Genomic DNA, 23,816 nt, shown 5'->3' with positions numbered 1-23,816 from the left:
ATAATGTTACTATGGTGAGGTATGGTGAGGCAAAGGATCTGAATAGACATTTCTCCAAAGAAGACATGCAAATGACCAGTAAACACATGAAAATTCTCAACATCAAATCAAAAACACAATGAGATACCACTTCACACCCATAAAGATGGCTATAATTAAAAATAAAATAGTAAGTATTGGCAAAGATTCAGAGAAATTGGAACCCGCATACACTGCTGATGGGAATGTAAAATGACACAGTTGCTTTGGGAAACTGTTCTTCAAAATGTTAAACTTGGAGTTACTATATGACTCAGCAATTCCACCCCAAGGCATATAGCCAAGAGAAATGAAAACATGTCCACAAAAAAACTAATGTTCACAGCACCATTATTCATAGTAGACAGAAAGTGGGAATGTATATCAACTGATGAATAGATAAACTGTGGTATATCCATCAATGGAATAGTATTCAACAATAAAAAGGGGGAAAAGTACTGATACATGCTACAATATGATGAACCTTAAAAATATTGTGCTTGCATGAGGGAGGGGATGTGGGAACAGATGTATATGTATGACTGATTCACTTTGTTATAAAGCAGAAACTAATAAAAAAAATGGAAAAAAATATATTGTGCTAAAAAAATACTAAGTGAAAGAAGCCAGTTACAAAGGATCACATTATATGATTCTGTTTGTTTGAAATACGCAGAATACACAAATTTATAGAGACAGACAGTGCATTAGTGGTTTCCTAGGGTGGGAATATTGAGAGGAAATGAGGAGTGACTTCTAATGGGTACAGGGTTTCTTTTTGGGGTGATGTGAAAATGTTCCACAATTGATGGTGGTGATGTTTGTGCATATCTGTGAACATGCCATTGAACTGTACAGTTTAAATGTGTGAATGTTGTGGTATGCCAATTACATCTCCATAAAGCTGTTTAAAAATACAAGAAGAAGCTACATGATCTCTGAGATTAGGCACCTTTTTTGCCAACAAGAAAAAAAAGAGTCATTTAGAAACTCTAAGAAAAACGTCACTCTATATATCAGTCATGGTCCAAAGCTGAAGCAAACTAAAATATGACATGATGCTAAGCAAATGACAGAGAATAAAAAAGAATAATAGATTTGACTTGGCTGCTTGAAACTGTTCTCTCTCCAGATCCAATCATTCTTCCTGGTGCTACAGAAAATAATGCAGCTGATCCTTTGAACAAGCAGGACTCATGGGCGTCAGCAGAAAACCACTTTGCTTCCACCCTCACCCGGGCGATGTTCACGCCCACTTTGTAGGGCTGAACCCTTAGATGAAATCTGAGGCTGGGCCCATGACTCTCCTCTGGTCAACATCAGATACAAAAAGTCCTCCAGTAACTTCAAGTCACAAAAAGTCCCATTTTGGTAATTAAAATGTCCAGACCTGTGTCCCAGTCAAAACTTGAAACTGCATTTAAATTTCGGCTTCTTTCCTTCTCATCAGGCTCCTTCTTGTAGGCAGCAAACACGTCGGCAGTAGGAAAGGCAGTGAAAAGATATAATCTCCTCTATTTCCTTGTTTTATGTGTCCACTTCTCCTGAGCCTGCCGGCCACAGCTCTGACATTCTGGAGAGGAGGGAGCAAGGGGGAGGCCAGGCCAAGTGCATAAACAAGGTGGGGGGCAGGAAGAGTTCCCTTGATTGTTCACAACCGGCCTTGGCAAGTGTTTACAGGAGACTCTCCTGAATGAGGCTTCCGTTGGCTCCTCTGAGATACCCATTTTTGAACCTGCAGTTCCCTTAATGTGGGCATCTGTCAGGGCAGGCCCGGCCTCTCTCTCCTCTGGTCCCCTCACTCCTCTAAGGGGCTCCCTGGGGCAGGGAGCTCACCCCAGGCCTACTCTCTCTTACAGGGCCCACCCATCTGGTCAGCTGGAAGTACACTTCTTGGGCTTGGTCTGTGAAAGTACAATTATTTCCCAGCTGCAGTCTTTAACTCTCAGGTCACAAGGACTCCAGCCAGCCCTTTAAATTCCCCAGGCAGGAGTCTGACACCAGTCCAGTCAACCACTGTGAGACCTGTCTCAGGTTCTCCAGTGCTTATCTTTAAGCACCGCTCCCCTCCCCCATGCAGGGGTGGAACTTAAAATGCCGCAGCAATTCAGTAACTTTCTCCAAACATTTGTCTCTTTAACCCCTAATCCTTTTATAGGCTGGGGGATGGAGATCAGCTAAGGGCTGCAAAGCTGGTTTCACCCAGAAGCTTTACAAGTCCTGCTTAGATAGTCTAACACACACTGGAACGTGGGAGCTGTTGGCATGGGTTGTATTTTGGCTTCAGGTGAATCTGGAAAGCAAGAATCCAATTCTAACCTCCTATTTCAATCACATTCATATAATGAAAATACTATAAATGCTATTATCGGTTTTCACTCTTTTAGAAACAATTTACAGACAAAATCTGAATGGTATGACATAGTTTAAGAGTAAAATGTTAACGTTAAATCACTGCCCATATAAAGGAAATGAATGGTGTTACCATCAACAGGAGGTAAAAGGGGGAAAGAAGAAGAGCTAACTGCTAATTTCTTCATCTTATAAAAGAGAGAATCAATAGGCGGACTGCTACTAAAAGCATGACCTTATGCAGATCGTTATGTGAACAGGGTTTCCTATGTCAGACACGGTGAAAGTATTTGTCTCTCCAATTGAAAATGCCCTGTATTTCCTGTGATATTTATTGGAATCACTCTATAAGGTACTGTATTATGTGTGTAATTATAACAGTTATTTTTATTTGAGATGGGAGAGTTTTTAATCTTTGTAATTACTGCATAATAAATTTTGTTAGAACAAAAAAAAAGAGAATCAAAAGATACTGTCCAAAGTTAATGAATTAAGAAACAGAACTTTATAATATTATTTAAAATTATAAAGCCATCAATAGGAGAAATAAAAATTATTTTCAAATAAAAATAACTTCAATAGGAGAGAATGTGTCACCCATGCCTCCCTTTTAGTGAGATGGAGACAACTGCCAGGGGCACTAAAAGCAGAAAGAAATTAAAATGGTTAATTTGGGGGAGTGTGGTGAGGTTTGGATGCTGGGAAAAATGCACAGAGGTCTAATTATTACTTTCAATAAGAGTAAGAAGGCTAATGAGCTCCCCCTTTTTTAAATAAAAAAGATTCTTTTCCTCTTAAAAGGCACTTAGTTAATTATAAAATGTCACAATGTCACAGTGGTATGTTTGAAATATATATATATGCTGTCTATGTATGTGTGTGTATATATCCTATATACACATGTTTGATACATATACATATACTGTGTCATGTATGTATATCATATATAAATAAATATAGATATAGAAATAAATAGGGAAAAGCCTCAGAGAGGTGATTTATTTATTATGCCCTAAACTATACATCTAATTATGGAACCCCAATCAGATCCAGGTCTGACTCAAATCTACACTCCATCAACATGCAGAATACCTGCTAATAATACACAATGTCCCTTTATAAATTATTCTTTTCTGTTCACTAAAGAGCTCTACAAGGCAACCCTTTGTATCCTCGTTGAGAAGTGACAGCTTGTCAGACCCAATTCCACCACCACCACCCCCGACAACTGCCCCCACCAGCTCATCTACCTAACACTTTCCACCCAAGTCAAGCACAAACCATAAATCAATCTAACTTGAGCACCCACTGGATTTCTTGTTCTTCAACTGAGTTACCATAAATGAGCAAATGTTTACAATGAATCTCTTTAGTTTTGAACTAGTTTTAAAAAAATTCTTGTAAAAGCAACATTCACAGAAGAAAAAAAATCATGGTCCCACAGCAGTCGGAGTTTCCGATTATGTTATGAACAACAGAAACCAACTCAGACTAAATAAGCAGGCTATCGGGTAGTTCATAGAATCCACAGGAACCAGGCTCAGAAATCTGGGAGGGAGCCAAGGGAAGCTGGGTGCTGGGACCTCTACCAAGGTCATGCCACAGGAAAGCCAGGTCACTGGATGCCAGCCTTGGACACAGGTTGCCTCTTTTGCCTAATGAATTCTAAGCTGCCCCGGCTATTCTGCATCAAGGGCTCCAGCTTCCAAGTCCTGGGCCGGAGCTTCAGTGGTGGGGAGGTCACGGCTCACACCCTGGCTGCCGGCATTCAGGAGTGTAAGCGTCTAGCCTCAGAAGCTTCCAGCCAGAGACAGGATCCTGCCTCTCATCAGGACACAGAAGGGCAGATAAACAAACGCCCCAGAAAGAGAGTTCAGATATGTAGGTACTGGCAGCCAGAACCCAAACAAAATAGGGAAACTAAAACATCCTCCACTTCACACAACACATGTCCTCTCCAGACATAAAGTGGAAAGTCAGTCTCCTTCCTTCCCATTCCCAATGCACTCAACAGAGGTGCCTACTGTAAACAGTTTCTTGTATATCTTTTCAAGAATTTTTCATGTAACTACAAACACACGTATGATCCCCCACATGTTTTTAAAAAACACAAGGGGTACCACACACATTATTCCGCAACTTTTCACACGACATCTATTTTAAGATGCTCCCTGATTCAAAATGGTCTTCTCCCGTGCCCCAAATCATTCACAGTCCATGTAGTTGTCTCACAGTCATATTCAGAAATTGATCACTATGGCCTGTTGGGCTCAGAATGCAGGATGGTCAGAAGGCCCTTCAGCAACCCAGACGCACACATACTACAGTATGTCTGAAATACACTTCCAAAAACTTCAGCACAGACAGTGTGATATCATGTACATATGGACTGGTCCAAGCTACACCCTCAGGACGATTAAGAATTCAAATTCCAGGATACTCAGCATTTATGAAAAAAGCCATACTCCAGAAGCTGCTGCTTTTATCTTTATCTCCCAAAAACAGCCAAGCAGCTTTGCTAAATTAGCAGAGTGACAATGGAAATAAGTTGTCCGATTGATGAAATTATTTGTCTGCTTAATTAGCATAATGGATGTTAAGAATGGGTCCTCCAATCCAAAAAAAAAAATGGTTCTGACGAACCTAAGGGCAGGACAAGAATAAAGAAGCAGACGTAGAGAATAGACTTGAGGACACAGGGAGGGGGAAGGGTAAACTGTGACGAAGTGAGAGAGTGGCATGGACATATATACACTACCAAATGTAAAATAGATAGCTAGTGGGAAGCAGCCACATAGCACAGGGAGATCAGCTCGGTGCTTTGTGACCACCTAGATGGGTGGGAGGGAGACTCAAGAAGGAGGGGATATGGGGATATATGTATACATACAGCTGATTCACTTTGCTATACAGCAGAAACTAACACAACATTGTAAAGCAATTATACTCCAATAACGATGTTAAAAAAAAAAAAGAATGGGTCCTCCATGAAATTTATGATGAGAACTAAAACCAACATAATTTCCATTCCCTGTGCTAATTCTGGGACTGGCCATACTCTTCTGACCCTATAATAAACAATACTGAGAACAAGCAAAGATAACTTAGCTACTTGCTCCGAGAAATACTTGCTTCTCAAAGGTAAGATTGTGAACCAACTAAAATAGTTATCAAAACTAACAACTTACTCATCAAATTTGCTTCAAGGCCCTCCCCTCCATTTGCCCACCAATCCAAAGCTATTATCTCATAGGTTCTGCCCAAGTCCAGTCAATTCCCTATCTTGCAAGACTCACCTTAAAATCACCCAGCCGGGGTCCTAAAACTCTATAAATATCCTCTCTTAGACTCACTCCTTCTGAGAACTGCCAGTAAGGTGTTCTCCCTTACTTCAGCAGGTCCAATAAACTTAGCTTTGCTCAATCAACGGGATTTCAGGGAATCAACAGTGGTATTCAAGACAAGGGGATGCAACAAATACTACACGTAAAAAAAACCCTCACTTCATACCTGCAGAAATCAAGAGATTTCCCTGAGATCATCCAATAATTAGTGGTAACATGTCAGCATTAAAATGCAGGTTTCTTGAACTCTCAAACCAGGGAGCTCATTCCAAATGACTGACAACCATGAAATATTCCTGAAAGAACCAGACTGCACAAGCCAGAGCTTCAGAGTTCCTCTTATAAATGTACAGATTCCTAATCTGTGCCTAGGTATTCTGCTCCCTCCTGTTCTTTTATCATCAGGAATGAAAGGGCCACCATCTGTCCCACGGCATAACCCACCTATAAGAATTTTCTGACTATCTGGTGAGACTAGTTCCTCAATCTCTTTTGACAAAGTGTCTGGACATTTCATGACCCTCCCTTTGAGGCACAATAAGATGGAAAGAACCTGGATCCCCAAATGGAGCAGGACCATCTTACCAGCCTAGCCTACTTGAACTGTTAGCTGAGGGGTAATAAGGTATCTGTGTATCATACTGATGCCATTTTTTAGTCTCTTTGGGGAATGAGGGAGGCTTTACCCTAAATACTATAATCTTGAAGTTAGAAGAGAAACTGATGGATCATTTTCTAAAAACAGCCAATTCATCTACCTCTTCTGTTCTTAGTCTAGGGTTCAAATCAACAGGACCTGCAGTTGAGAATAAACCACATACGTGATCCAAGAACCTCACCAGGGAAGAACCTTCATTCTTTATGCTAAAGGATAAAGCTGTCTTTTATCAGCTTGAAGGTCATATTCATCCTCTCTGTTCCAAACTGACAAGAAAAATAAAAATAACTATAGCTCAAATTACCACTTCATAAGCAACCAAAACTGTAGGCAGAATGCCTGGCTGGGCTTTCACAGTGGCAATTCTTACCAAATGTACCACCAAAGGAAAACATCTTGTTACCGAAGCTGTTGCCCCAGAATCAGACCCCTGCCCCTCCCTCAAATAGAAACCAATGAGTCTTAATCTAAGCTTCAGGAGGAAGCTGCAAAGAAAAAAAAAAAAAAGAACTGGTTAGAACCAAATAGGCCCAAGATGACGGAAGATTTGACTTCTAGTAGATCTTGAGCCTCATTATACGTTCGTTGTAATACATCAGCAGGTTATGACACACCCACCAGCACCATGACAGTTGACGACTGCCATGACAACAACTGGAAAAGCCCACATAACGACTGAAAAGGAGAGCTGCAACAGTTCCAGGTCCAAACCACACTCTGATTCTCGAATAACTCATGAGTGTTCTTCCCACTCTTTCTAATTCCCTCCCTCCTTTTACCTTGACCCTCCTATATATTTGGTGTCTCTCCCCCAAATTGGGTTGAGAAGTGGATTTGAGAACTAGGTTCCCTCTTCTCCATCCTTTGGCCATTGAATAAAGCTTGTGCTGTTCCAGGGTGGGAAGGAGGCTTAAGAGGGAGGGGATATGGGGATATCTGTATACATATAGCTGATTCACTTTGTGATACAGCAGAAACTAACACACCATTATAAAGCAATTATACTCTAATAAAGATGTGAAAAAAATAAAATAAAAATAAAAACATCTTTATAGTTAAAAAAAAAAGCTTGTGCTGTTCCAGTCTCAGCATCAGTTTTGTTACTGGCTGTGCAAATCCAATAGGAGAAAGAACCTCCCTGGCAGAGACAGGGGGTCTCCACCCCGGCTAGGACACCAGCCTGTGTCCAGTCCACCAATTCAGTAACTATCTTATCAAGGCAATTCTGTTTTCCACCTGAGGTGCCTAAGTAAGGCAATCTTTGAGGTCATTCCCAGCACTGAGTCTGTGATTTCTAAACAAGTCTAAAACATTTTATTAGAATGAAAACTGAATGATATCTAGAAAATATAAGGACATTCTTTTAAAATGGAAAATGTTTGCTCTTGATGGAAAATACACAAGTATTCTTGATAGAATACCATACACACACACATACACACACAGATGCGTGCACATGCACACACCCCCAACCTTAATCCCAGTCACAGCCCAAAATAGCTACAAACATTCACAAAGTGTCTCCCAAAATTATTATTTTGTTCTGGACACCTGAGTATTCTGTCAGTAGAAAGAAGAAGACCCAGTGAATGAAATCTTCCAACTCTGAGTTTCCATGAAAACTTGAGTTTGAAGGAACTAGGTCAAACTGACCTTCTTTGTTCAAACCAGTATAAACCTGATGTAATCACTGAAACAAACACAAAGAGGGAGCACAAATGTAAACGCTCTCAAAAGGAAGTGTTCAAATGTTCTGGACACCCAACAACTTAAAATGAGAACAGCTTGCCTCTTGAAAGCCCCGAAAGAGACCAACCAGCCCCCTCCCAAACTTCACTACCAAAATACTCTCTAACCACCCTGAAGTGGTGGTAAAAGGTGGTAAATACAAAGTTCAAGTGAACAAAAACAAGTGAGAAAAATTTAAGACAAATGTAAAAGAGAAACTTTGAGAACTAACCCAGAATCTGAATTTCTTACTGGTTGCCAAATTAATGCCACCGTTCAAACGTAAGTGTGTCCTGAGCACAGTGGTCCTGGGGAGAGACCCCTGTCCTCACAGAACTGACTGACCATCTACTGGGGGAGACAGGTGAGGCGCACTCAGGCTACTTACAGACCAAGAAGAAGCCAGTATTCAGTGCTGGGACCCGGTGAGGGGCGCAGAGGAGGGGTCACTGCAGTCAGGGTGGTCAAGGAAGGTCTCTCTCTTGAGATGACTGCTGAGCTGAGACCCAGAAGAGAAGAAGGCAGCCAAGCAAACAGCTAGGGAAAGAAGGTCCTAGGTTTGTGAAGGACAGCCTGGCTGTGTCAGAGTCAGAAGGCGCCCCTGTAGGTCGAGTGTGGGACGTGAATGGCGGTAGGGCTGTGACTCTGACCAGCCCAGCCCGGGTCTGCAAAAACACACGGGCACTTCTGGCTTCTCTAATGAACACAGCCTCCCACTCAAATCATCTGATGGCATATTCCCTAAACTCAGAAAGGGGGATGCGTGGGGAACAACAAAAAAAAAGGTAAAGTATCCATTGAGGGTCACTAGATTATCCTCTGTTCAGAAAAGAAAACTAGACTCAGAGAAGCTAAGTGGCTTGCACAGAGTGACATAGCTCTTCTGTAAATGAACTAGGACTCAAACTAGGAGTGTCTGACTGGTGCGTCAGTTTCTTTCATGTGGCTTTTTAACATAACAAAAGCATTTGGCAGAGGTTATAATGATATACTACTAAGATTCCCGTGGACTGCTTTTTCCTCTATGATACTGACTAAGGCTCAAATGACCTACTGATATACTCAGAAAGTTTCCCTTGCACAATTCCTGCCAATTAATTTATCTTCTTTATAAACTGATGTTAATTAACATTTCAAAATGATCACTAAATGACCTTCTAAATACATAATTCTTAACAGTCAAAACTTCGAAGCTCAGATGTCCAACAGGCTTATGACTGAGGGTAATTCAGAAATATGACAAAATGCTGCGTAGCAATTCTAAGTTATAGGCATGTGGACTCCTCGTACAGGGAAACATAATAGCTACTAATGTGAACTTAATTTCATATTAAACAGAAAAAGCAGAGCACAACATGGTATGTACAAACTGGTTACAACTTTGTGACAAAGTACATATACTTAACAAGGATGAGAAATACATTTTTTATTAAGGTCATTTTCATTTAAAGTTGCTTGAGCTCACATAATAAATTTACAAGGGCACCTTTCCAAAAGAAAACAATGTTTAAGAAAGAAATATTTTAAAAGGTGGACTTTCTTAATATCTGTCTAGAACAAGCACTCATATTCTCTTCACCATTAGGAATTTTAAAAGTACAAATAGCATTAGATGAGATAGTTTTCTGATTTTAAATACCTGAGGTTCGTATTACTGAGCATTTCAATACTGACCCAATGGAAAAGGACAGTGCAAAGATGACGCCCAGAACCAAACATTAGTATAAACATTGAACACCATCAAAAATTTTTCTGCAGTGACTGTAAACCTAGAGAGTTGTTGTAAAACAAACCCCAAGCACTCATAACTCATGCCATAAGACTCATCCAAAGCCTCATTTTCTCCTATCCTGCTAATATATTAAAATGCTGTATCAATCATTTACTCCTGGAAATATTAACAAAGTTTCACCAAATGCAATAATTGATGGACCTGTAAAATGTTGCCTGCATTGTCTTGTGGGTCTGAAAACTCTTCAGTTTTTCAAGGTCGTCAACACAGTATTGGTCTCCATTATTCTTACTGTATCCTGAAATGTGCTTCATCTCCTTGTATTTAAGAATTTAACTAGTTTTATATTTGTTACCCATCACTTAGCAAACAGTGGTCTAAAGGACAGCCTGGCTGCGTCATGTATATAAATGGAATGAATTCAGAAAATTATTTAACCCTATTTCAAAATGGATGGGAGAAAAATAAGAGATGCTATACAGAAAAATAAATTTTTTAAGCATACTTCAAATTGAATTTCCTAAATCCTCTACCTCATCCTTGTAAGTTGGCCTCTCCATTGGCATTTGTCTATCTTTTTTATAGTATTCCCTGAATCAAAAGGACATAAATAAAAATAAAGGATGGGAACTTACTAAATGCCATCAAATTGTACACTTTAAAATGGTTAATTTTATACTATGTGAATTTTACCTGAATAACTAAAAAAAGGATAAAGTCAACAATATATGTCTCTATTACAATGAAAATATAATATAGGTGTGATAAAGAGAGAATATAGGAAATCTAAGCAAGGAAATTCTGAGATTGCCCAACCCAAGTACTGTAACAATAAAAAATAATGTATTCATGATTTAAGCTGAGATTTGCTTTGAAAGAATGTGGAGGAAAAAAGAATGTGGAAGGGATGGGGAATGGGTAAGGGTCTAACTGAACAAGATTGGCTAAGGATTGATAATTGTTGAAGCTGGATGACTGGTACAGGGAGTTCATTATATCATTCCCTTCACTTTTGTGTACGTTCAAAATGCCCAGAGTAAGCCGTTTAGTGGGTTTTTTTTAAGACTATTATTTTTAATTAATTAATTAATTAATTAATTTGGCTGCTTAGGGTTATTACTTGCAGCACGCGGGCTCTTCGTTGCGCCACACAGGCTTCTCTCTAGTTGTGGCACGGGGGCTCCAGAGTATACAGTCTCAGTAGTTGCGGCACACAGGCTTAGCTTCTCCGCGGCATGTGGGATATTAGTTCCCTGACCAGGGATCGAACCCGTGTCCCCTGCATTGGAAGGCAGATTCTTTTTTTTTTTTTTTTTTAATTTTATTTTTGGCTGCATTGGGTCTTCATTGCTGTGTGTGGGCTTTCTCTAGTCGCAGTGAGCAGGGGCTGCTCTTCGTTGCAGTGTGCAGGCTTCTCATTGTGGTGGCTTCTTTTGTTGCAGAGCACGGGCTCTAGGCAAGCGGGCTTCAGTAGTTGCAGTGCATGGGCTCAGTAGTTGTGGCACGTGGGCTCAGTAGTTGTGGCTTGCGGGCTCTAGAGAGTAGACTCAGTAGTAGCACATGGGCTTAGTTGCTCCACGGCATGTGGGATCTTCCTGGACCAGAGTTCAAACCCGTGTCCACTGCACTGGCAGGTGGATTCTTAACCACTGCGTCACCAGGGAAGTCCCGGAAGGTAGATTCTTAACCACTGGACCACCAGGGAAGTCCCAGCCATTTAGTTTTGTTTTGCTTTTTTTTTTTTTTTGCGGAACGCGGGCCTCTCACTGCTGTGGCCTCTTCCCTTGCGGAGCACAGGCTCTGGACGAGCAGGCTCAGCGGCCATGGCTCACGGGCCCAGCCGCTCCGCGGCATGCGGGATCCTCCCGGACCGGGGCACAAACCCATGTCCCCTGCATCGGCAGGCGGACTCTCCACCACTGCGCCACCAGGGAAGCCCTTGCTTTGCTTTTGTTATATCTTTACAATAGATCTAATCCTGGAACTTGAAACACATGTATAGAATTGGGTGTATAAGAAGCTTAAAGTGAATCAGAAAAGCAGCAAAATTATCTTCTTACTTTACTGTCATGAGAACATCTGGCTTCTAATATTGTCCATTGTTAACTTCTTTTTTTAATGAACGAGGAAGCTTTAGCACTTCCTCAACAATTTATTTCAACATACTTCATAAACAGCACATTTTACAAAGGGTAAAAATTTATAAGATCAGTACATACCAGGAGTATCATAGGCCGTTTCCAAGTTGTTAATCCTATGATTCCAGAGAGTATCACCTACAAGGATAAACAGGATCATAAATCCAGAAAAGGGACCAATTCCAATAAACTAATCCCCAGTCTCTGAAGTATATATTTTTTTAAAATACTGAAATTTCAAAAGCTTCTAACTCAAACATTTAATATTCCTGCTGATTGTATGAGCCCTGGTATATGGTTTTAGAGTATCTTTCTTGTCCAAGTTCCTGAAACTTTTTCACTGACTACGTATGTTTTTTCTTAAGGTCGGTTAAGAACATACGAACAGAAACTAGCCTATCCTCTGAGTTAAGGAATCAGTATTTCCTATCCAGGTTTCCTGCCCCCAGTAGCACCTAATCTGTCACCAGAGTCAGCCGCATAAAAAGAATGTCTGGCTGCAACCCTCCCTTCATTTGGTGGGTACCCATCCTTCACAGGACGAGTCAATTCCTCAAAATGGTAAACAAGGCCTTTTAGGATCTTCCCCTGCCTACTTCGCAAGCCTGGTTTCCATGTACTCCTGACCCACCCTCCTTCCAGGCATACTTGTCCTTCCTCAGACTGGCCAGGCTCTAGACATTCCAGGACTTTGTGCTTCTCTTTGTCACAGAGTCCTCTCTTCCCAACTCCCCTCCTAGCTGCCTGAGAACTCCTATGCATTCTGCAAGGCCCCAACACACAGTCATCACCTCCGATAAGCCATATTAATCTTAACACCCCACACTCCTGTAAGCCCTCTACATATAACTTTTTCCCCAAAAAAAACTCATTGCATTTTTGTCTTGCCCACTGACTGTGAATGCCTGTCCTGTCTCTCTGAATCCCCAGCTCCTAGCAAAATGCTTGTCACATGATTGGTAATTAGTAAATGTTCCTGAACTTTTATTCCTCAAAGGCAGAGGGACTACAGTGAGAAATATCTCATGTTGCAAAATGACACGTCAATAAACAATAACCTAAAATCCTCAGTAAAGAAGAACCAGCATTTTGCCAAAACGTAATCTGGAAGACAACATCAGCCTTTTGAATAACACAGTTCACTAAGCAGTTAGGAAAGGATAAGCAAAGTAATTATTCAGCCCAGGGTCACTCTGATGACCTTTGTGTATGTAATAAAGTGCATCTGCTGAAAGCAGTTATGAGGATTTTCTTTCAAGTGCACCTTACACCAAAATCACTCAAATGCACCATTTCACAATAACTATTTATTTAACTACAAATCAGTAAGGATTACAGTGCTACTTGAAACCCAAAGCTCACAGGCCTACCTGCGATACTCTCTGTTCTCCATTTATTGACTGAGGGTAATCATTTCACAACAAACCAGTAGAGGACAAGTCTACCCATTTATATCAAGGACCAAATAACATATATGGGCAGACAAGAGACAATTTCTTTGTATCACGTCTATGTTTTTTTCCGTTGCAGAGCACAGGCTCAGGACACACAGGCTCAGCGGCCGTGGCTCACAGGCCCAGCCACTCCGCGGCATGTGGGATTCTCCCGGACCGGGGCACGAACCCGCATCCCCCGCACCGGCAGGCGGACTCCCAACCACTGCACCACAAGGGAAGCCCTCATGTCTATGTTTAAACATACTATCAGCTGCCTGCTCACTGGGCACTATATCCTTTCATCATCTTAAATTCAATAGGATATTTCCTTCCTCTAAACGATTTCTTCCTGGAAACACACTTGATGGGGCTTGTCTAGAGGGTACGGGTGACATCTACTTACAAATTGGAACTTGGAATCCATGAGATCTTGGGGTCCAGGTTCCTTACTTGGCTTTGAATTATACACACACATGCACAGGGGTATGATATTTACAAAAAAAAAAAAAAAATCATAAAAGATACTCTTCCTCCTCTTCTTTTTCTCTCTCAACAAATACTTCACTGGAAATCACTTCATGTTTACTGGACTAGCTCTCATTCATTTCCATTTAATGTTTACATAATATTCCTTTGTACAACCACTACCTAATGTATTCAATCATTTCCATATTCATGGATATTCACTCTTTTTCCAGTTTTTTGCCCCCAAACAATATTGCAGTAAACATCATGGCCATATAGCCTTACAAACAAGTGCTTTTTATCTCTGCTGAATAAAGTCCCAGGAGTAGCACTGCTAAGTTGAAAGGGGCACGTGTATAATAAGTACATAAATAAATAAAATGTTTTTAATAGATCATGACAGATACAATTATCATTTCAAATGAAGAGTCTCTGGGACAAAAGAACTAAGCTTTCTTTCTTTCTTTTTAAACTCAAGAATTTAATTTATTTTTTATTTATTTATTTATCTTTGGCTGTGCCGGGTCTTAGTTGCGGCATGCAGGATCTTCGTTGCCACATGCGGGATCTCTAGTTGCAGCATGCGGAATCTTTAATTCTGGAATGCATTATCTTTAGTTGTGGCATGTGGAATCTTTAGTTGTGGTGTGCGGGATCTAGTTCCCTGAGCAGGGATCAAAGCAGGGCCCTCTGCATTGGGAGCACAGAGTCTTTTTTTCTTTAAAGATTTTTTTGATGTGGAACATTTTTAAAGGCTTTATTGAATTTGTTACCATATTGCTTCTGCTTTATGTTTTGGTTTTTTGGCCCCGAGGCATGTGGGATCTTAGCTCCCGACCAGGGATCGAACCCGCACTCCCTGCACTGGAAGGAGAAGTCTTAACCACTGTACCGCCAGAGAAGTCCCCTAAGCTAGATAGTTTTCTTCCTCCCTCCCTCCCTCCCTCCCTTTCTCTTTAGAGAGGACTTTGCATATATGAGCAAACTAAATTTAAAACATACTTGTTGGGACTTCCCTGATGGCGCAGTGGTTAAGAATCTGCCTGCCAAAGCAGGAGACAGGGGTTTGAGCCCAGGTCTGGGAAGATCCCACATGCTGCAGAGCAACTAAGCCCATGTGCCACAACTACTGAGCCTGCACTCTAGAGCCCGTGAGCCACAACTACTGAAGCCCGCGTGCCTAGAGCCCATGCTCCGCAACAAGAGAACACTGCAATGAGATGTCCACACACCGCAACAAAGAGTAGCCCCCGCTCGCCGCAACTAGAGAAAGCCCGCGCGCAGCAATGAAGACCCAACGTAGCCAAATAAATTAATTAAAAAAATAATAATTGTTAAAAATGTACAAAATGTATTTGACATATAAGAAATATCAACAGGGGCTTCCCTGGTGGCACACTGGTTAAGAATCCGCCTGCCAATGCAGGGAACGTGGGTTCGATCCCTGGTCCAGTTAGATCCCACATGCCTCGGAGCAACTAAGCCCGTGCGCCACAACTACTGAGCCTGCGCTCTAGAGCCTGTGAGCCACAACTACTGAGCCCACGTGCCACAACTACTGAAGCCCATGCACCTGGAGCCCGTGCTCCGCAACAAGAGAAGCCACCGCAATGTGAAGCCCACGCACCGCAAAGAAGATTAGCCTCTGCTCGCTGCAACTAGAGAAAGCCCGCACACAGCAACGAAGACCCAACACAGCCAAAAATAAATAAATAAAAAATAAGATAAATTTAAAAAAAAAGAAATATCAACAATCTCAAAATATATGTGACAAAGAAACTTAAGACCTCAGTAGGAAGAAATATAAAGCTTATTGAGCAATATTAAAGACACAAATAAATCAAGACGTACCACATTCATGGGTTGGAAGACAAAATACTTAAAGATATCATTTCCATTTGAATTGTTTTGTAGACTCAGCACACACAAATGTTAAATTTCAACAGGATTTTTGTAAACCACCCTTCTTTATAGGGTGCTTCAAGAATCTAAATTCTAGTTGTAGGTGGGAGTTGTAGTTCCATCCACCTCAGTCCTGAACCCTGCAACAAAGGCACACACCAACTTCTACTCAATTTCTCCCATTCTTCAAGATTAAGTAAGCCCAACACACTTGGGGAACCCCGTGAGTGGTGAGATAGAGAAGGGGAAGCAGAGGAAGTAGGAAGCCTCTGGAATGTGGAATAAAAGTGCTGCAGCTGGGGATGAATCCTTTAAGAGCTCAAGACTGAAGGGAATGGAGGTTCACATTTCGGGGGGGGGGGTGCAATTCATGACTGGGGAGAGAGGATAGGGAAGTGAAAGAGGAGGAGGCAGAGTATTCAATGCCTCCGCTTCCATCAATGGCAGCAGCAGCTGGAGCTCCATCAGAAGGGACTCAAGATCCCTTGACACTGGCCTTCCATTACCTCATCATGCTATTACTTGTTCACTTGTGTTCTACACTCACTTGCAATCTCATGAGGGCTCGGATCTCTGAATATTCACTCAAGTACCACTAAAGGCTGCTAGAGGCACTCAATTAGTTATGGCAAGAGTCAACGAACAACTGAGTGGATGATGAATAAATGAATGAATGAAGGTCAAAAACAGGAGATGAACTTGCTCAAAGATGACTATGTAAGCCTAAACGTATTTTTCACTCCTGTGCTTCTTAAAAGAGTACATCAACAGCAAAAAGCAACTCCATCAGCATGATTTCCACCCAGTGCAAGATGCAACTTGCTCAGAATAAACAGGCGAGAACCTATTTTCTAACACCAAATTATCTCTATATCACTATAATGAGATTTATTACAATTTTGGTTTCACTCACTTGTGACCCATTCTTTGTAGCTTATGGGGAAAAGCAGAGGCCTTTCTTTTTTTCTGATATTGCAAAGAAGGATGCTAAGATACTCCAGGCAAGAATCACTGTTACCCACCATATGTGGTGAATGTGCCTTAACTTTCCAGCTTAAAAATCAAATCATTAAAGTCAAAAGCATATAATTCTACTACCTTATTTTTCTGTGTTAATCCATTAACATACCTTAGGGCAAAAATGTTCTGAATTGTTTGTCAAAAGTTGCCGTATCTAAACACAGAGTTAAAAAGAGCCATGTTACAGGTGTCCCATATTTACAATATTCACACTTCTTAATAACCTATCTTGCCCTATAGCTTTTACACTGCATATATTTTTTAAATGTATGTGTGCATGTATCATTCTTTATCTGCCCAGGGTAACTCAGTAAAAGATCTGACAAAGTGGACAACTGGGTATTTCTCATGTATGCTTGTTGGTTACCACAATGTCCCATCAAAAAACAAACAAACAAAAAAAAACTAGCCTGTTCACCTTACCTTAATTAAATATTGCCTTGATGTTTAAAAAACATTGATAGACGTTCTAGTATGTGCCAGGCCTGGGGCTAGGACTCAGCAACGAAGCATCTTCCTAAATGTTCTCTAATTACACTCTCACAAAATCAATTCTGAGGCAAGAATCATCCCACCCATTTTACAGATGAGTAACTGAGGTTGAGAGGCTCAATGACTTGCTCAAGAACTTATCATCATGGATGGACCTAGAGACTGTCATACTGAGTGAAGTAAGTCAGAAAGAGAAAAACAAATATCATATATTAACGCATATATGTGGAATCTGAAGAAATTGGTATAGATGATCTTATTTACAAAGCAGAAATAGAGACACAGACGTAGAGAAGAACAAACATATGCATACCAAGGGGGAAAGGGGGTGGGGTGGGAGGAATTGGGAGATTGGGATTGACATATATACACTACTGATACTAGGTATAAAATAGATAACTAATGAGAGCCTACTGTATAGCACAGGGAACTCTACTCAGTGCTCTGTAGGGACCTAAATGGGAAGGAAGTCCAAAGAGGGGATATATGTATACGTATAGCTGATTCACTTTGCTGTACAGTATAAACTAACACAATATTGTAAACCAATTATACTCCAATAAAAAAAAGAACTTATCATGTGACTCTGCTGTTGTGTAAAATAAAGGACCAAAGAAAATTAAATTCATCTCAAAAGTTATACTTAAAAATACTCCTTCAATATTAAAGTAGTATTTGATGATTATGATAGAAAAAAATGTACTTACTGTTGTTTAACTGGTAGAGACTTTAGAATTTTTGTGTTAGTTTCCACTCTGGACCATTCATGCTTTTTTTTACATTCTGTCATTGTAAATTTTTTTTAATAGGTTTACCTTAAGGTTCACCAGTGTCTGTCTCTTTATAAGGAACTGGAATCTTGCCAAAGAATCACAGACTCGAGGGAGGGGGGACCATGAGTTCAGGTCAGTGACTTCAATAGAGAGACATGAATGTATGTAGATGATAAAGGTTATTAGGGCCCCCAGAGAAGAACAAAAAACAATAACTAATTCTCTACCACTTGCCTGAAATATCTCCCAAGGATCATATACGTCATCAGAGTCAGGAATTTTGTTTTTTGAGGGAGACACGAACCAATGCAACTCTCTCTACTCTTTCATTAATCTAAAACAGTATGGTAGGCTGGTCTCCCGTAGTCCCAGTGGAATCTAACTAATATTAACTAACTATGCCTCCAAATCAGGAGCCAGGATAGCGTGGCCTGAACACAGACATGGAGATCCTCCCTCTGCCCTCACCTGGGTCAAACTTCAGCATGTTTTTAAAGTGTCTACTCGCTTAGTTTCATGAACTTTGGGAATAATAATAGATTGAGTCATTAACCAAGGACACCAGCAAGAAAATAAATGATCACAGAGTGCTCAGAAACAATGGGCACATTAAAAACACTCCCTTCAAAGTTGCTGAAAGTAAGTAAGTAAAGTATGGGAAAAGAGTCTTTATAGGACTTGTTAATTCTCAAACATATATTACAATAGATAAAATACACCTTCAAGGTTCAGACAAGTGAAGGAAGACTCCAAATCTCGGGCTCAAGGTGAGAATAACACAGCGGCATATATGGAAAAATATTCTTGAACTATAGTGTGTTTGACAAAATAGTCCTTTCAAATGAATATATTTGTCCCTTATGAGCAAAATTTTTGCTGCAACCAAAAGATTTGCTGACTTAGTTGATACAGCAGACTCAGGCATATAATGGTCATTCAAAGCTTGAAATATGAGGATATCCTTCTACTGTGTTCCTACGTGGGTTTGAAGTAACCTTAGACTTAAGCTGGCACTGCCACTCAACTACCTACTTTCATATGCCAGTCAAACTTCTGAGAGATAAATAAAACATGGTATAGCAACACAATAGGATCTCATTTGGCCATAAACAGGAATGAAGTAGTGATACATGTCACAACATGGATGTACCTTGAAAATGTTATGCCAAGTGAAAGAAGCCAGTCACAAAGGACCATTTGTTGTATGATCCCATTTTTATGAAATGGCCAGAATAACAAATCCATAGAGACAGAAAGTAAATTGATCAGTGGTTGCTTAGGGATAATGGAGTAAGGAAGAAATGGGGTATGACTGTTAATGGGTACAGGGTTTCTTTTGGGGGGTGATGAAAATTTTCTAAAATTGATTGTGGAGATGGTTGCAAAACTGTGAATTTAATAAAAATCATTGAACTGCACACTTTAAATGGGTGATATAAGTAGATTTAAATGGAATGTGAATTATATCTCAAAAAAGCTGTCATAAAAAAAATACTCTGCAGTCCTCAAGTCATAATTTTTAAGCTTTTCTCATAAAAACTTTAGTTTAGCTGTCTTTAAATTAGTTACAACATGCTATCAAGCTCCTTCCTTTTAACTATTAAGCCCCTTTCTTTTAGAAATACATTCTGAAATATTTAATGCTGAAACTACAATACTGGAGATTTGCCTTAAAATAATCCAGTGGGTGTTACCAAGGGGGAGTGGGTGTGAGTATACAGTGACCATGTAAATGTTGATAACTACTGAAGCTGGGTGACGGGTCAATGGGGGTTCTTTCTATATTTGTTGAGATTTAAAATTTTCACAATAAAATTTTAAAGGTAGAGTGGGGTTCTTAAGAGTTCCTGGTCACTTCTCTGCTGTCTCTCAAGTCCACTTATATTTTCTTTCTAAAAACATACATGTATTGAAATATTTACAGGTGTAATGATGTGATGTCTGAGATTTGTTTCAAAATAACGTGGGAAGTGAATCTGACAAACGGACTAGAGGGCACGCTGAAGCTAATTTCTACCCTGCTTAGAACACCCTTCCTTCTGGAGTTATCAGAACACATAGAGGGAATTCCCTGGTGGTGCAGTGGTTAGGACTCAGCGCTTTCACTGCCGAGAGCCCGGGGAACTAAAATCCCACAAGCTGCCCAGTGCAGCCAAAAAAAAAAGAACACATAGAGCAGGCAGCAGAGCCAGAAAGAGGTAGGTACAGGAGATAAAACAACTGTTAGAGCTGGGTGAGGGGTATATGAAGAAGATTCATTGTACGGTGTTTGAATAAATTTAAAATTTTCCATAAAGCAGAGTTAAAAAAAAATATCTCTCACACACATAAATTCAAAAGGTATGCTACTGCTGAGACTTTTTTCCTGCAACACCAGGAAAGTCATGGGACTTAATGCCATTCTCAAATCCTATTCAGTTGTTCTGGACATGTACTATCTGTTGGTTCTGTTGTCACTTTGCAAATTCTGAGGACAACCTCAGAAACAGGCCACAACAAATAAGAATAACAAACAGTTGCAAGTTTGCATATAGGGTTGGGGGCACAATGTGGGAAAAGGACCCTGTGGAAGAGACTCAGTTCCAAATCACTCATTCTTTCCCTGCTCTGGTTTGCCGAGTCCCAGAGACAAGGATGTGCCCAGCCAGCAGGCCCAAGCTAGCAGCCTTTATCTTCTGGCTGATTCCTCTTTTTTTTTTTTTTTAAATAGTTCATCAAATCTAACTATGGCTTGACTGACATCTAAAGTATATTTACCTCTGAAATAATTCACAATAGTACACTGATTTAGGGGTTTAATTTTAGGAGGGAAAAAATAGTTTTCAATAATCCTAAACTAGCTATCTTTGAGAAGACAAGAGATTATGATTTTACAAAGAGCAAATCCCTAAAAATGTATGCAACAGTCACTTCTGGCCCATGGTATTTAGAGAAATAAAATGCAGCCACCATTTGGCTGAATTTAGTCTGACAAGTGGACTAAGGAGCATAACGGATCTAATCCCTACCCTGTTGGGAATACTCCTTTCTGAAGTTTTAAAGGACTCCCAGAGGCCAGTGGGAGAGCCCAAGGGTAGGGCCAGGAGGGTGGGATTCCTCTTACACGATGCACAGATTGTGAATTCCACCCACCACAGTATGATCATCCAGCATCAAAGTATTTCAAAAAGAAGAACAAACTGGCATCAGTTTAAGTATAAAATGTCAGGCCAGGTTCTAGGTACCTAATGTTCTTACAGTTCTTATTCAAACAATTACTTTGGGTTCAGTTAGTTCTCCCTATATTCTTAAAATTTGGTCTTGAATCTGGGTTTGTGTGGACCTGCAAGGACAATTTTCAGCCATTCAAAATACACATTCATTACAGATCTTAGTAAAAACTATAGGCATTACCAGGCTTTTAGATTTAGTTTAGAGAAAGGCCGTTTACTTTAAATATTCATCTTCCACAATCATTCCACGAAAACCTATTTCCAGGTCTCTCAATCCTCAGCAAACCTCAAGACGCAGGATGCCTTGGAAGCTGTGAAATCGTTAGGAGGCAGGGATGAGCAGCCACCAGTTTCCATAAACGCTCGAGGGCAGCAGCCTTTTGCCCCAGAACAGCCTTCCCTGTCGGAGGAGGCAGGGCCGGTAGGGCCTGTACCGGAGCGGGGCAGACATCTCCGGCTAGTTGGGACTTGGGCAAGCTCATCCACGATGGGTTCGGGTTCTGGAGAATTAAATTCTGCCCATCAGTCTGCGTGGCTCCAGGAACCTAGTGCGGGCTTAGGGCCCTCCTTTAATGACCAAGTACGTGGGTGCGTTCACACACCCTGTTATTACCTCCTAAACTCGTCCCCAGATACAGTGGAGCTACCCTACACCACCAGACACTTCACATTTACTTGTGCCTTAGTGCGGAATAAAAACAAATGACGTGCACCAACCTGTCACTTCATCCATCCCACAAATACTCCTACTATGTGCCAGGCACTGTTGATACATCAGTGAACAAAACAGATCAAGATCCTTGCCCTCCCCGTGCGGACCTTGTCAGCGAAGTAAATACTCAACAGCTGAAAGAAGTTTACTCATTTTCTTCCCGCTTTTTTGTCACCCACCCCCATCCTTCCAATCTCCCAAAGAGCCGGAAATCGGGTTTATTCTATTAGTTTGACAGAAACAACAAACCCTTTAGCCTACAAGGAATAGACACTGTCCAGGTGCAACCCAATTCACCCCAGAATTCCTCTCTCTCTTACCCCCTTTTTTTCCCCCCAGCCTCAACGCCTCCAAAAACTTCAACTGGCCTGAGGGGCTGTGCTCCCGAAGGGCAGCCCTGGGGCGATCAATCACGGGGCAGTGGAGGCGAACGGCCCGAGCCCCCCGCTCCCCGGGTGGGCCCTGCCGAGGCGAGCGGGGCACGCGCGGCACTCACCGAGGAGCCGGCCCAGAACGGGCACGAGTTCTTCACCTGCGGGGAGCTGCTCAGCGACAGCGCCCCAAAGCTGAGTGCCACCATGCAGCAGCCCAGGATCAGCTGCAGCAGACCGAGCGACAACAGCGGGCGAGCGGGCAGCAGCGCCGAGCCCGGGGCCGCGGCGGCGGCGGCGGCGGCGGCGGCCCGGCGGGAGGAGAGCACGGGCGGCGGGGCCAGCACCCCGGCGGCGGCGGCGGTGGCCGCGCAGCGAGGCCGCGCCGGGGGCTGCAGCGCGGCCCGGGGCCAGCGCGGCCGTAGCGGGGGCAGCGGCGGCTCCTGGGCGGCGGCGGCCGCGGCGCCCGGGCCCCCGGCCTGCGGCCCGCCCGAGAGCCCAGCCACAGGGCAGCAGGAGCCCGGGAGCACCACGGGCAGGGACATGGACGGGCGGGGAAGGAGCGGCCGGTGGCGGCGGTAAGAGGACGCGGAGCGGAGCCGCGGGCGCCGCGCACTGGGCAAGCGGGCGGGCTCCGAGGCCCAGGGGGAGGGAAGGAAATGCGCAGGGCCCAACCACTTGCTGCTGCTGCTGCCGCCGCCCCGACTCCCGCCGGCCGCACCCACCTGCCAGCCGGCGGGTCCGCCTCCGGCCGCCCGGGCGCGCCCCACTCCCACCCGGGCACACCCACGCGCGCCCTTCGCTCACGCCGCGCAGCGCCGCCACCCTATGGGGTCCGGCCGAACCCACGCTCGCTCCCCGGTCTCCAGGAAAGGTGCCTGCCCTAGTATTTAAAATTGGTCCCTCGGGCTAGGAGGGAACGGCGGTCAGGGCGCTGAGGTACAGGCAGCCGAAGGTCTGAGACTGTCCCCACCCGCCAAGCTGGGGTGGGACAGGAGCGCCGCCAAAGTGCTGTGGACCCTCGGCCCCTTCAGGTCCAGCCCAGAGACTCTGGCAACCTTTAATACGAAGGGAGCCTGGCTTTAAACTTTTTCCCCCGGGGAGGGAGGATGGCAGGAAGAGGAGTTGTGGGTGACTTGGTGGGAAAAGTATAAGGCTCAGGGCTTCGGGGAAGGACAACGCAGAGCGAAGTTACCGTTCGCGTGGGGCTTCCGGGCGCTGACATTGTGCTGCGGCCCCTCCGCCTGGAAGTTGGGGCGTGGTGGGGGGGGGGCGGGGAGTGCTTTCCCGGCACCAGAGTAGGAGCGAGCAGCAGCCCAAGGTTACCTTGGAAGTATCCAGCCTCCAGAAAGAAAGAAGCGGGGGCGGCCCGGAGCGCGTGGCAAGGGTTACACTCTGTGGCCGACTCATCTTGACTCATGAGCTGTGTTAGGCATCACCTGGTAGAACGTAGAATCCCAAAC

At 42.7% G+C, this 23,816-nt stretch overlaps 1 protein-coding gene across 2 annotated transcripts in view; it reads right to left on the bottom strand.

Annotated features, from left to right (window-relative positions):
• Positions 1-23,007, bottom strand: part of ENTREP1 (endosomal transmembrane epsin interactor 1) — a 62,887-nt gene extending 39,880 nt beyond the window's left edge. The window contains exons 1-2 of one of the 2 annotated variants that reach the window (XM_060100889.1): positions 22,479-23,007; positions 12,052-12,108 (exon numbers count right to left, since the gene is read on the bottom strand). In XM_060100889.1, the coding sequence (XP_059956872.1) occupies positions 12,052-12,108; positions 22,479-22,898 (477 nt within the window). In that variant the 5' untranslated portion in view covers positions 22,899-23,007. The remainder of the gene's footprint in view (positions 1-12,051; positions 12,109-22,478) is intronic. The other variant, XM_060100890.1, reaches the window with a different exon arrangement.
• Between the last annotated feature and the right edge of the window lie 809 nt (positions 23,008-23,816).

The sequence above is a fragment of the Mesoplodon densirostris genome, chromosome 6 (assembly GCF_025265405.1).
Source record: "Mesoplodon densirostris isolate mMesDen1 chromosome 6, mMesDen1 primary haplotype, whole genome shotgun sequence".
Lineage (NCBI taxonomy): Eukaryota > Metazoa > Chordata > Mammalia > Artiodactyla > Ziphiidae > Mesoplodon > Mesoplodon densirostris.
This window is presented reverse-complemented; position numbering and strand designations above follow the sequence as displayed.